Raw genomic sequence first — 12913 nt, 5'->3', positions numbered from 1 at the left:
CTAGTGGTCAGAACGTCCCTCTTGGCTTCTGGTTCTCTCCACCTCCCTGGCAAGCCTGTCTGCCCTCAAGGCCTCAGCCAGTCTCTCTCTTGATTTTTTCACTTTCCAAGTCTGTCTCCGGATATCTCCAGGTGTTACTTGCTGTCTGCAGATGGGTGATGGGAGATGGAGACCTACTCCTGGGACCATCCCTGCCCAAGATGGTACCATGCGGGGCCCAGGGCCACTAGGTAGAGACCCTACACCTGCATTGCCTAGTGCAATTACTTGTAAGGTACTTATGAAGTCCAAAGTACCTAAAATTTCTCCTTCACTGCTGTGAGCTTGGAATCCCTGCAGTCTGCTGTATGCAGAGATTTGCTGGGGCTTCTCCAAGGTCCTGTCCCATTGATTATACCTGACCTCATTGCCAGGATGGGAAGTTATGCTTGTGACTGGCCTTTTAAAAACGCAACTGGTCAGCCTTGTAGGATGTGCAGCTCTTTCGTGATGTCTTTTCTTGGCCTTGGCTAAACGGACTTGTCTTTTCTTCTCTATGGTCTGGAGCATCATGTTTCTTTTGAGCTTGCTCTTTGAAAACAAAAAAAAGTATGATATTTGAATAAAATGAGAGATGAGGACCACCAGCCACGAAGAACATTCTCTGCTCATTTGGATTTTCCACCCTCCTCTCTCCATGGGGAAATATGTCTTGAGGTGCACTGGGCATCACAATCATCCAGAGAGTTGCTAAAACTTAGATTTCTGGACCTCAAGCCAAGTAGGTCTGGGGTGGGGCCAGGAATCTACATTTCTAAGGGATCCCAGGTAGTGCTGATGCTGCAGGTGCGGGCACACACACTGACAATTAGTTCTGGGACACCATTAAGCAGATATAAGACAAGGACAGAAAGTTTGAGGTCATTACCCAGTGCCAACTCCAGACCCTTTCTCCTCCACCATGTTCCCTAGAGAATGTTTCCCTCTTCCCACCCATGTCAGTGTCAACCACACACATGCTTGTTCCCCCTGACCCACCATTATTTGGGCACAAGGATCATAGGTTTCTTTGTATCCCAAGACTTCAGGTTTTCATTATCTCTTTACTATGCTTTAAGACATACTACCTCCTGGCATTCTTAGCTTTCGTGCCTCATCCTCAGTGGTATTATGTCCCTCCCAACCCTGAGATACTCAATTTCTTTGACTTGCACACCCAAATACCATATTCACTCAACTATCTTCCTGTTCACAAATAAATAACTCAGAAACACCATATTCCCATCACACAGTTCCACTGATTTTTGTACAAAGATCTCCATTGTGAACCATTTTTCAAGGTTCTGGTACAAAACACTCCCCCTGATATTCTTCCTTTTCTCCCTGTTAAGTCCTCTATCTGACTTAACACAATGACTGGTGCTTCTTAGAAATCAATCCTGCTTTCACATTTGTTCATCCACACCCCTGTATAGGCCATCCTTCCATTTCCTTGATTTCAAATACCATTAGCCCATAGAACTAGAAACACCCATAGAATCAGCACAGATCTAACTCCAACCCTGATACCCAATGCCATCCTCCCACTCACCTCTTCGGTGATAATACTGATGACTCCACTCACAGTGACCAGATCCCAAGTTGAACCAACCAATTCCCCAAATAATTCATTGCTATCAAAGTGTCCCCAAACCCACTGCTAGTATAATGTCCTGTCCAAACCTGAGTGTCATTCCAGCCACCTGCCACCTCACACTCATAACAATGAGTCCTGAATCCATCTAACATACTCAACACCCCCCCCCAAAATCCAGTCAAGAAATGGGCAGAAGACAAACGGACATTTCTCCAAAAAAGACATACAAATGAACAACAGACACATGAAAAAGTGCTCAAAATCACTTGGCATCAGGGAAATAGAAATCAAAACCACATGAGATACCACCTGATACTGGTCAGAATGGCTAAAATTAACAACCCAGGAAACAGATGTTGGTGAGGATACAGAGAAAAGGGAACCCTCTAACACTGTTGGTGGGAATGCAAACTGGTGCAGCCACTCTGGAGAATGGTATGGAGGTTCCTCAAAAAGTTAAAAATACCACATCTTCTTTATCCATTCATCTGTTGATGGACATCTAGGTTCTTTCCATAGTTTGGCTATTGTGGACATTGCTGCTATAAACAGGTGCATGTGCCCCTTCAGATCACTATGTTTGTATCTTTAGGGTAAATACCCAGTAGTGCAATTGCTGGGTCATAGGGTAGCTCTATTTTCAACTTTTTGAGGAACCTCCATGCTGTTTTCCAGAGTGGTTGCACCAGCTTGCATTCCCACCAACAGTGTAGGAGGGTTCCCCTTTTTCCGCATCCTCGCCAGCATATGTCATTTCCTGATGTGGTATATATACACAATGGAATACTATGCAGCCATCAAAAGAAATGAAATCTTGCCATTTGCGATGATGTGGATGGAACTAGAGGGTATTATGCTTAACGAAATAAGTCAATCAGAGAAAGACAACTATCATATGATCTCCCTGATATGAGGAAGTGGAGATGCAATGTGGGGGGCTTGGGGGGTAGGAAAAGAATAAATGAAACAAGATGGGATCAGGAGGGAGACAAACCATAAGAGACTCTTAATCTCACAAAACAAACTGAGGGTTGCTTGGGGGAGGGGAGTTGGGAGAGCATGGTGGGGTTATGGACATTTGGGAAGGTATGTGCTATGGTGAGTGCTGTGAAGTGTGTAAACCTGGCGATTCACAGACCTGTACCCCTGGGGCTAATAATACATTATATGTTTATTAAAAAATTTAAAAATTAAATTACAAAAAAAAAGAAAGAAAAGAAAAAAAAAGTTAAAACTAGAACTACCCTATATGACCCAGCAATTGCACTACTAGGTACTTATCCAGAGGATATAAACAGTGATTCAAAGGGGCACATGCACCCCAATGTTTACAGCAGCAATGTCCACAATAGCCCAACTATGGGAAGAGCCCAGGTGTCCATCAACAGATGAATGGATAAAAAAAAAAAAAAATGCTATAATGGAATATTACTTAGCCATCAAAAAGAATGTAATCTTACCATTTGTAACAATGTGGATAGAACTAGAGGGCATTATGCTAAGAAAAATAAGTCAGTCAAGAGAAAGATAAATACCATATGATCTCACTCATATGTGGGATTTAAGAAACAAAACAGATGAACATGTAGGAACAGAAGGAAAAATAAAATAAGAGAAAAACAGAGAGGGAGGCAAGCCATAAGAGACTCTTAACTGTAGAAAACGAACCGAGGGTTGCTGGAAGGGGGGGTGGGGATGGGGTAATTGCGTGATGGGCATTAAGGAGGGCACTTGATATAATGAGCACTGGGTGTTATAGGCAACTGATGAATCTCTGAATTCTACCCCTGAAACTAATAATATACTATATATTAACTAAATTGAATTTAAATAAGAATTTTAAAAATCAAATAAATAATAAGACTCTCAACTTCTGAATAATTCTTGAGCACATTTCAGTTTCCCTACAAAACACCATTTCTCCAGTGACCTTTCTGACCCAGCCATCAGAATTACATTTTCTGTGTTAATTTTTTTCAATGTTCACTAGTACATGTATTGTCTCTTTCAGATAGTTTTCCTTTTTTTTTAAAGATTTTACTTATTTATTGAGAGGAAAAAGTGAGAGAGAGAGAAAAACCAGGGGAAGGGGGAGAGAGAAACAGGCTCCCAGCTGAGCAGGAAGCCCGATGCAGGGCTCAATCCCAGGACCCTTAGATCATGACCTGAGCAGAAGGCAGACGCTCAAATGAGCCACCCAGGTGCACTTCATATTGTTTTTCTATAAATGGATATTCAGTGAAGAGATGATTAATGTGAACCTTAATGTTTTATACCAGTATCGACTTGTTTTGCCTTAGAAGGCACTAAGTTATATTTACTGAAAGAAATTATTCAAACTAAAAAAAAAAAATACTTTCTAGATTTTTCAAATAAATTCACTCAACCACTATTATACAACAAGATCACCTCTATGGTGCCAGACTGCACTAAATGATCACTGCCTAAGATTTTGTTTTTATCCTTTCTCCCTGGAATTCATTGTAGCATTCCCTTTATCCACAGTTTCAGTTAACCAAGGTCAACTGTGGTCTGAGGATCAGATGGAATGGTTAGGTGTGTACCCTAACCCTACATCACGGTGCCTATGTCATTCACCCCACTGCATCTCATCACGTAGGTGTTTTGTTATCTCACATCATCACCAGAAGAAGGGAGAGTACAGTAAAATATTTTAAGAGAGACTACGTTCACATAAATTATTATAATACATTGTTATACTTAATTCTACTTTATTATTGTTAACTTCTTGCTGTGCCCGATTTCTAAATTAAACTTTTTTGTAAGTATGTAAGTATAGGGGAAAAATATATAGGATATACAAAGGGTTAAATACTATCCATGGTTTCAGGTATCCACTGAGGGTCTTGGAACATGTCATCCTGGGGGATATGGGAGGAGTACCATGGAAGATTCTAATCACAGTAAGCTGTTTAAAATGCAAACTTAATCAGTGTGCCTTTCTTTTTAAACCAACCATTTCTATCTTTTTTTTTTTAAAGGGAAGCCATAAATCCCATATCATTCCAGTTGTCCTGACATAATTATTTATTTCTTTTTTTAAATTCTGTTTTATTTTTTCAGCGTTCCAAGATTCATTGTTTATGCACCACACCCAGTGCTCCATGCAATACGTGCCCTCCTTAATACCCACAATCAGGCTCACCCATCCCCCCCACCTTCCCTCCAAAACCCTCAGTTTGTTTCTCAGAGTCCACAGTCTCTCCTGGTTCATCTCCCCCTCTGATTTTCCCCAACTCACTTCTCCTCTCCATCTCCCAGTGTCCTCTGTGTTATTCCTTATGCTCCACAAATAAGTGAAACCATATGATAATTGACTCTCTCTGCTTGACGTATTTCACTCAGCATAATCCCCTCCAGTCCCATCCATGTTGATACAAAAGTTGGGTATTCACCCTTACATAATTATTTTCTTTAAAGTTTTATTCATTTATTTTGGGGAGAGAGAGGCAGACTCCCCACTGAATATGCAGGGAGCACGACATGGGGTTTAATCCCAGGACCCTGGGATCATGACCTGAGCCCAAAGGCATAACCAACTGAGCCACCCAGGTGCCCCTCCTATCATAATTATTAATAACGACCCTTTCAATACTCAAGAGGTCCTAGTTTGGATGGAAAACTACTTGATCCTCCCATTTATAGCGCACCTATTATATGCCAAGTTGTGCACTAAAACCCATGATCCAGAATTTAACTTAACAAAGTTACTGCCCCTGTTTATTTTAATCTTGTTGAGACAAAAGACTTAATACAAAGAGTAATGAATGTCTAATATCATGCCAGGTATAATTAATGGCTGTGACAAACAGTAAGGTTGATAGAGAGAGGAAGAGAGAAGGATGGAGGAAGATAGTGGGGTGGGATAACAGGACAAAGAAATTAATTACGATTATTGATGATGAAGAGATTAAGGGAGGACTAACTGAGGACATATGTGAGCAAAGAACTGAATTTAAACAAACAAACAAAAAAAAGACCAAGAACATTTCAAGTTAAGGAATTTTCCAGAGAGGGGAACAATTTAAACAGTGCAGGACAACAGGCTACATCCATGTCCTAGTGATATTGTTGGTTGAAACAAAACAAAACAAAAATATCTAGCCTATTAGCCCAAGAAAACTTCATATGCAAAATAGTACAATACCTTAAACATCACTTAAAAAGCATTAATACCTAAGAAACAGCTTTCAGTAAGATTTCTCCTCATTTTTAAATCTCCTGTCTTCTCACTTAGAAGAAGTTTCACATAAGGGTAAGTATCCTAATGGGCACTGGTTCCATCTGTATGCACTCCACACTCACCAGAGGGGGCTGGTTGGAAGAACACAGGGATGCAGGTCCTACCATGGCTGCACTCCTGATGTGAGAGCTGGTGGCTTGCTGGAAAATGTGAGATTTCTGCTTCTGATTCCCCTTTTATGGAGGAAGGGAGTGGATAACCCAATCAGCAGATAATCCAGCAGAAATATCCTGTCTTATACCAATGGGATTCGAACAGTCCCTCAATCTTTATACAAAGACACAAAAATTGGGCACCTGGCTGGCTCAGGGTTGTGAATTTGAACTACACATTGGGTTGCCTCTTTGGCTGTAGAGATTACTTAAATAAACAAACTTTTTTAAAAACACAAATATGTGGAGACTTTGACACTGTCAGATACTGTTGTAGATGAAATCATTGAATACATTTGTATGTAAGCTATACTTGGGGTTTTTTAAAGATTTTATTTATTATTTATTTGACAGAGAGAAAGAGAGCACAAGCAGGGGGAGTGGCAAACAGAGGGAGAGGAGAAGCAGGCTCCCCACTGAGCAGGGAGCCTGATGGGGACCCCTGGGATCATAACATGAGCCAAAGACACTTCACAAATGAGCCACACAGGTGCCCCTCTTTTATTACTGTATTGTTCCCTCAATAAACTTATCAGTTGCAATCATATACAAATCTCCATGTAGTTAATGAGGGGCTCCTGGTGGCTCAGTCCATTAAGCAGCTCACTCTTGATTTCAGCTCAGTCTTGATCTTAGGGTGGGGAGTTCAAGCCCCGCCTTGTGCTCCATGCTCGGTGTGGAGCCTACTTAATGTGTCCTTTACTTAATTGTAGTCTAATGCAACAACTTTTACCACCTTCCCCAAATGCTAATACATTCAAACACTTCCAACTACATTTTTAACATTTCTTACTCTGCTTTACTCTTCTCATGCATTTTAATTCTACATATATTTTAATCTCTAAGACAGATTTCTAGAATTGTCTCATAAAAAGAATTCAGGGGTTGGGGGTTAGGGATATGGTAACTGGGTTATGGACATGGGGGAGGGTATGTGCTATGGTGAGTCCCGTGAAATGTATAAGTCTGATGATTCACATACCTGTACCCCTGGGGCAAATAATACATTATATGTTAATTTAAAAAGCAAAAAAAAATTTTTAAAGAAGGAAAAAAAATCATTTGTAATTGTACATTTTCCTTTCCTTCTCTTCATTCCTTCCTGAATTCCTGATTTTTTTTTTTTTTTTTTGCTTAAGCCAAAAAGGGATTTTATTATTTCATATAGCTAAACAGCCCTTAAACAGCCCAGGGATAGAACTCCTCTCAAACCAGCGTGATTCATGATTCAATGTCCCTAGGTCATTTTCAGGCCCTGCACTTAATGGGGTAGCTCTATTCTCAGACCTGAAACTTGAAACTCAAAAACTTGAAAGTCTCTTTTTTTTAAATTTTTCAAATTATGTAATGTTAGTCACCAGACAGGACATCATTAGTTTTTGATGTAGTGTTCCATGATTCATTGTTTGCGTATAACACCCAGTGCTCCATGCAATACGTGACCCCCTTACTCACCCATCCCCCCACCACCTCCCCTCTAAAACCCTCAGTTTGATTCCCAGAGTCCATAGTTTCTCATGGTTTGTCTCTCCCTCTGATTTCCCCCCTTCATTTTTCCCTTCCTTCTCCTAACGTCCTCCATGCTATTCCCTATGTTCCACAAATAAGTGAAGCCATATAATTGTCTTTCTCTGCCTGACTTATTTCATTCAGCATAATCTCCACCAGTTCCATCCATGTTGATGCAAATATTGGGTATTCGTCTTTTCTGACGGCTGAGTAATATTCCATTGTATATATGAACCACATCTTCTTTATGCATTCATCTGTTGAAGGGCATCTCAGCTCCTCCCACCATTTGGCTATTGTGGACATCGCTGCTACAAACATTGGGGTGCATACGGCCCTTCTTTTCATTAAAGCTGTATCTTTGGATAAACACCCAGCAATATAATTGCAGGGTCATAGGGAAGCTCTATTTTTAACTTTTTGATGAACCTCCGCACTGTATTCCAAAGTGGCTGCACCAAACTTGTATTCCCACCAACAGTCTTGCATTCCTGATTTTCAATCTGGGAGTCTATCCCTTTAGGTTAAAGAACTAGTCTAGTATTTGTTTGCTAGATCAGATCTGCTTACAATGAAATGTTTCATTTTAAGTTGTTCTTATTGTGGGCAATATTGTTGTTCGTATAGAATTCTGGTTTTGATATGACATTTCTTCTAACATTTTAAAAATTGCACTCTGTTAATACCAAATTTATTTAATTTTTGCTTCAATACCACTAGTTAACCTTTTTCTTATTTATCTGGCCTCTGCATCCTCCAAAATCTGTCACCTTAACTTTGGTTTTTTAGACAATGGTGTATCTCCCTATTGTCTCCTGTGTACTGACTTTGTTTAGGGGCTGGTGATTTAATTACATCTGTGGGTTGGTGTCTTTCACCAATGTCGAACAGATTGTGTATTTTTACTTTGGACATCATTCTTCCCCATGATCTCACAACTCTTCTTTTTTATTATTTTTTATTCAAATTCAATTTAATTAACATATACTGCAGTATTCGTTTCAAATGTAGAATTTAGTGATTCATCAGTCGCATACAACACCCAGCACTCATTACATCAAGCGTCCTCCTTAATGCCCATCACCCAATTACCCCATCCACCCACCCACCTCCCCTCCAGCAACCCTCAGTTTGTTTCCTAGAGTGAAGAGTCTCTTATGGTTTGCCTCCCTCTCTGTTTTTCTCTTATTCTAATTTTCCTTCCTTTCCCCTATGTTCATCTATTTTTTTCTCAAATTCTGCATATGAGTGAAATCACATGGTAATTATCTTTCTCTGACTGTCTTATTTCATCTCAGCTCCTCTTTTGATCTCACTTTTCTTTTAACCCTGTCCTGAGTTTACTAATAGTGTTCGCCCTATAGTTTTGTTAGGATATTTGCTCTTGAATTGTCTTCTGGCTTAGTAACTCAGCCCTTTGGTGGAATCAGTCCCTTCTTAAATACTTAAATTTTTATTTTGGTTCTACCATAAATGTAACGTGTAACTTTAAAAAGATAGCAGAGAAGGGCATCTGGGTGGCTCAGTTGGTTAAGCATCTGCTTTCAGCTCAGGTCATGATCCCAGGCTCATGGGAAGGAGCCCCACATAGGGCTCCCGGCTCAATGGGGAGTTTGCTTCTCCCTCCGCCCCTGGGCCCCACTGTGCTCTCTCTCTCTCTATCAAATAATTAAATAAAATCTTTTAATAAATAATTAAAAAGATAGCAGAAGGGTTTCACAATAAAATGTTTTCCTTCTTTTTTTATTAACATCTTAATTTTATTTTATTTTTTTCAGTGTTCCAAGATTCATTGTTCATGCACCACACCCAGTGCTCCATGAAATACATGCCCTCTTTAATACTCACCACAAAGGCTCACCCATCCTCCCACTCCTCTCCCTTCCAAAACTCTCAGTTTGTTTCTCGGAGTCTACAGTCTCTCATGATTCATCTCCTCCTCTAATTTCTTTCCTTTCAATTCTTTCCTTACTTTTTTTTTCCTTACTTTTTTCAAATCTTTCCTTACTTTTCTTTCCTTCCAATGTCCTCCATATTATTCCTTACATGCCACAAATAAGTGAAACCATGTGATAATTGACTTTCTCTGCTTGACTTATTTCACTCAGCATAATCTCCTCCAGTCCCATCCATGTTGATGCAAAAGTTGGGTATTCAGGGGCGCCTTGGTGGCTCAGTTGGTTTGGGCAACTGCCTTCGGCTCATGAGGGTCATGATCCTGGAGTCCCAGGATTGAGTCCTGCATCAGGCTCCCTGTTCAGCAGGGAGTCTGCTTCTCCCACTGACCTGTCTCCTCTCATACTCTCTCTCTCTCTCTCTCTCTCAAATAAATAAATAAAATCTTAAAAAAAAAAAAAAGTTGGGTATTCATCCTTTCTGATGGCTGACTGATATTCCATTGTATATATTGACCATGTCTTCTTTATCCATTCATCTGTTGAAGGGCATCTTGGCTCTTTCCACAGTTTGGCGACCGTGGCCATTGCTGCTATGACATTGGGGTACAGATGGCCCTTCTTTTCACTACATCTGTATCTTTGGGGTAAATACCCAGTAGTGCAATTGCAGGGTCATAGGGAAGCTCTATTTTTAATTTTTTGAGGAATCTCCACACTGTTTTCCAAAGGGGCTGCACCAACTTGCATTCCCACCAACAGTGTAAGAGGATTCCCCTTTCTCCACATCCTCTCCACACTATATAAAGAACTCCACAAACACAACGGCCAAAAAACCAATAATCACGTCGAAAAATGGGCAGAACACATAAACAGACACTTCTCTTTTTTTAAGATTTTATTTATTTATTTGACAGAGAAAGACACAGCAAGAGAGAGGGAACATAAGCAGGGGGAGTGGGAGAGGGAGAAGCAGGCTACCCTCTGAGCAGGGAGAATGATATGGGGCTCTATCCCAGGATGCTGGGATCATGACCCGAGCCAAAGGCAGATGCTTAACAACTGAGCGCCCCCTCAACCCAGTGCTCCAAATGTTTTCCTTTTGATACAACAAAACTCAAATTGATAGGAAAAAAATTATAATTTGGATCATAATAAGAACATGAGAAGCCACTGTTCATTAAAATTCACTAGTTAGGGGCTCCTGGGCGGCTCAGTCAGTTAAGCATCTGCCTTGGGCTCAGGTCATGATCTGCAGGTCCTGGAATTGAGCCCCAGAAGTGGGCTCCCTGCTCGGTGGGAAGACTGTTTCTCCCTCTGCCCCTTCCCCTGCTTGTGTTCCCTCCCTCTCTCTCTCGCTCTCAAGTAAATAAATAAAATCTTAAAATAAAATTCACCAGTAAGACAGAGGTGGACAATCTGGGTGAGAGAAGAAACTGACATCACCCACATCTGGTAAAGTGCGTCAAGCCAAATTATGTAAAGAATTCTGTGAAATGAAAAATAAAACTGGGTGAGCCTGGTGGTGGGTATTAAGGAGGGCACATATTGCATGGAGCACTGGGTGTGACGCATAAACAATGAATCTTGGAACACTGAAGAAAAGAAAATAAAGATAAATCAATCAATCAATAAATCAATCGGAACACCCACTAGAAAAGAGGCTCAAAATTCTAAAATAGGGACACCATAAAAAAGTTTAAACAAATACTCAGTTAACAGGTAAAAAAAAAATTAACTTTTTTGTTTCAGGGAAATGCTAGGAAAAGCCACAATGAGGTACTATAAAACAGACATTAGCTGAAATGAAGGGAAAGAGGTCAGATCATTCCTGCATGTCCAGCGAGAATCTCAACACGTAGAACCAGCATCTGGTAGAACCGTACACAAACATCGCCAACACTGTACACCTGGGTCCCTAACAGACAAGTTTTAGTTTGGTTTCAGTTTGTTTTAGTCTAAACAGACTTCAGTCTGTTGCTAGAAACGAATCAGATGTGCATCCGCAGGGAATGGGTGGATATACGCGGTGGCGTCTGCACCCAGGGGAACTCAACCCGGCTACAAGAATTCGCAGAACTACAGAGAAGATTAAGAATGGATCTCACAGGGGCGCCTGGGTGGCTCAGTGGGTTAAAGCCTCTGCCTTCCTCTCAGGTCATGATCCCAGGGTCTTGGGATCAAGCCCCACATCGGGCTCTCTGCTTGGCAGGGGGCCTGCTTCCTCCTCTCTCTCTGCCTGCCTCTCTGCCTACTTGTGATCTCTCTCTGTCAAATAAATAAATAAAATCTTAAAAAAAAAAAAAAGAATGGATCTCACAAATGTTATGGGGACCCACACACCCACAGGAACAGCCCAAGACAGCGAGCTGCCGTGGTGATTGACAGCTGCTCCAGGACCATGCAGCAAAGCCCCTGGGTCCTTACAGAGTAACGAGTGGGATACTGGAGCCCAACATCCAGACCCCCTGACTTCCAGGAGCTGTGGCGCCAGCTGGTTGTCAAAATCACTGCAGCAGCCAGGTGGTCGCTCCCAGGGTTGGCTGGGGAGGGTTACTTGACCTGCAGCTCCCCCCCACCTCCCCTTTGAGCCTCCCCTGGAGGCCAAGGATTCAGCTTTTCTCCCCCCACCCCCCCCCCAGCCCCAGACGGCAGAGTGTCTGCGTGCACGTGATCACCTCCAGCTGCCCTGGAACGGGTAGTCCTTGCGCAGCTCACGCTCAGCAGCTGGGTCCTGGTGGTCGTCCCTGCGCCCATCCCTGCGCCCATCCCAAAGTCACCGAGGGTCACCAGTTCTCTGCCCAGGCCTGGTGGCTCTGTCCCTCCAGGCCAATGCACGTGGGGAATCAATATTGGAGAAGTATCCCTCTCAGCCCAGAAAGCAGAGCACATGTGCGTCCCCCTTGCAGATGAGGAAGGAGAGGCTTCCCAGAGCCACCAGTCCCAACTCCCCATTGGCATCCTCAGCCAACTTGTCTGGGGAACTGGTCCCTCTTGCCTCAGTACATTGGTCCTCAATCCTCTCTCCGGCTGCCACCAGCTGCCCACCCTCAAGTCAGAGGATGCAGCCACCGGGGACTGAGGTCCTGGCCCAGCTCCAGGCTCAGACCTCTGCTTCCCTCCTGGAGTCTGGGACCCAGAACCTGCTGTGTGGCCCATCGCACACAGACCACCCTCCCAGGCCTGCAGGCAATTCTTCCAAGGGAATTGTCCCCAAGTGCTCACCCCTCTGTCAAGAAGTGGCACATGTGGGGCGCCTGGGTGGCTCAGTGGGTTAAGCCTCTGCCTTCAGCTCAGGTTGTGATCTCAGGGTCCTGGGATCGAGCCCCGCATCAGGCTTTCTGCTTGGCAGGGAGCCTGCTTCCCCACCTTCTCTCTCTGCCTGCCTCTCTGCCTACTTGTGATCTCTGTCTTTAAATCTTTAAAAAAAACAAAAACAAAAACAAAAACAGTATATACTCTGCAATTCCATTTGTAA

The 12913-nt window shown here is 42.4% G+C and overlaps 1 protein-coding gene across 1 annotated transcript; it reads right to left on the bottom strand.

The window, feature by feature from the left end:
- Positions 1 to 552, bottom strand: LOC308354201 (putative methyl-CpG-binding domain protein 3-like 5; the record flags this gene model as incomplete). The annotated part of the gene is made up of 1 exon (XM_080821556.1): positions 1 to 552. The coding sequence occupies one exon, from the start codon at positions 550 to 552 to the stop codon at positions 1 to 3; it is 552 nt and encodes a 183-aa protein (XP_080677682.1).
- Between the last annotated feature and the right edge of the window lie 12361 nt (positions 553 to 12913).

Source organism: Martes martes (genome assembly GCF_963455335.1).
Source record: "Martes martes genome assembly, chromosome: 1".
Classification (NCBI taxonomy): Eukaryota; Metazoa; Chordata; class Mammalia; order Carnivora; family Mustelidae; genus Martes; species Martes martes.
Note: the sequence above shows the minus strand (reverse complement) of the source record. Positions and strands in the feature narration are given on the sequence as shown.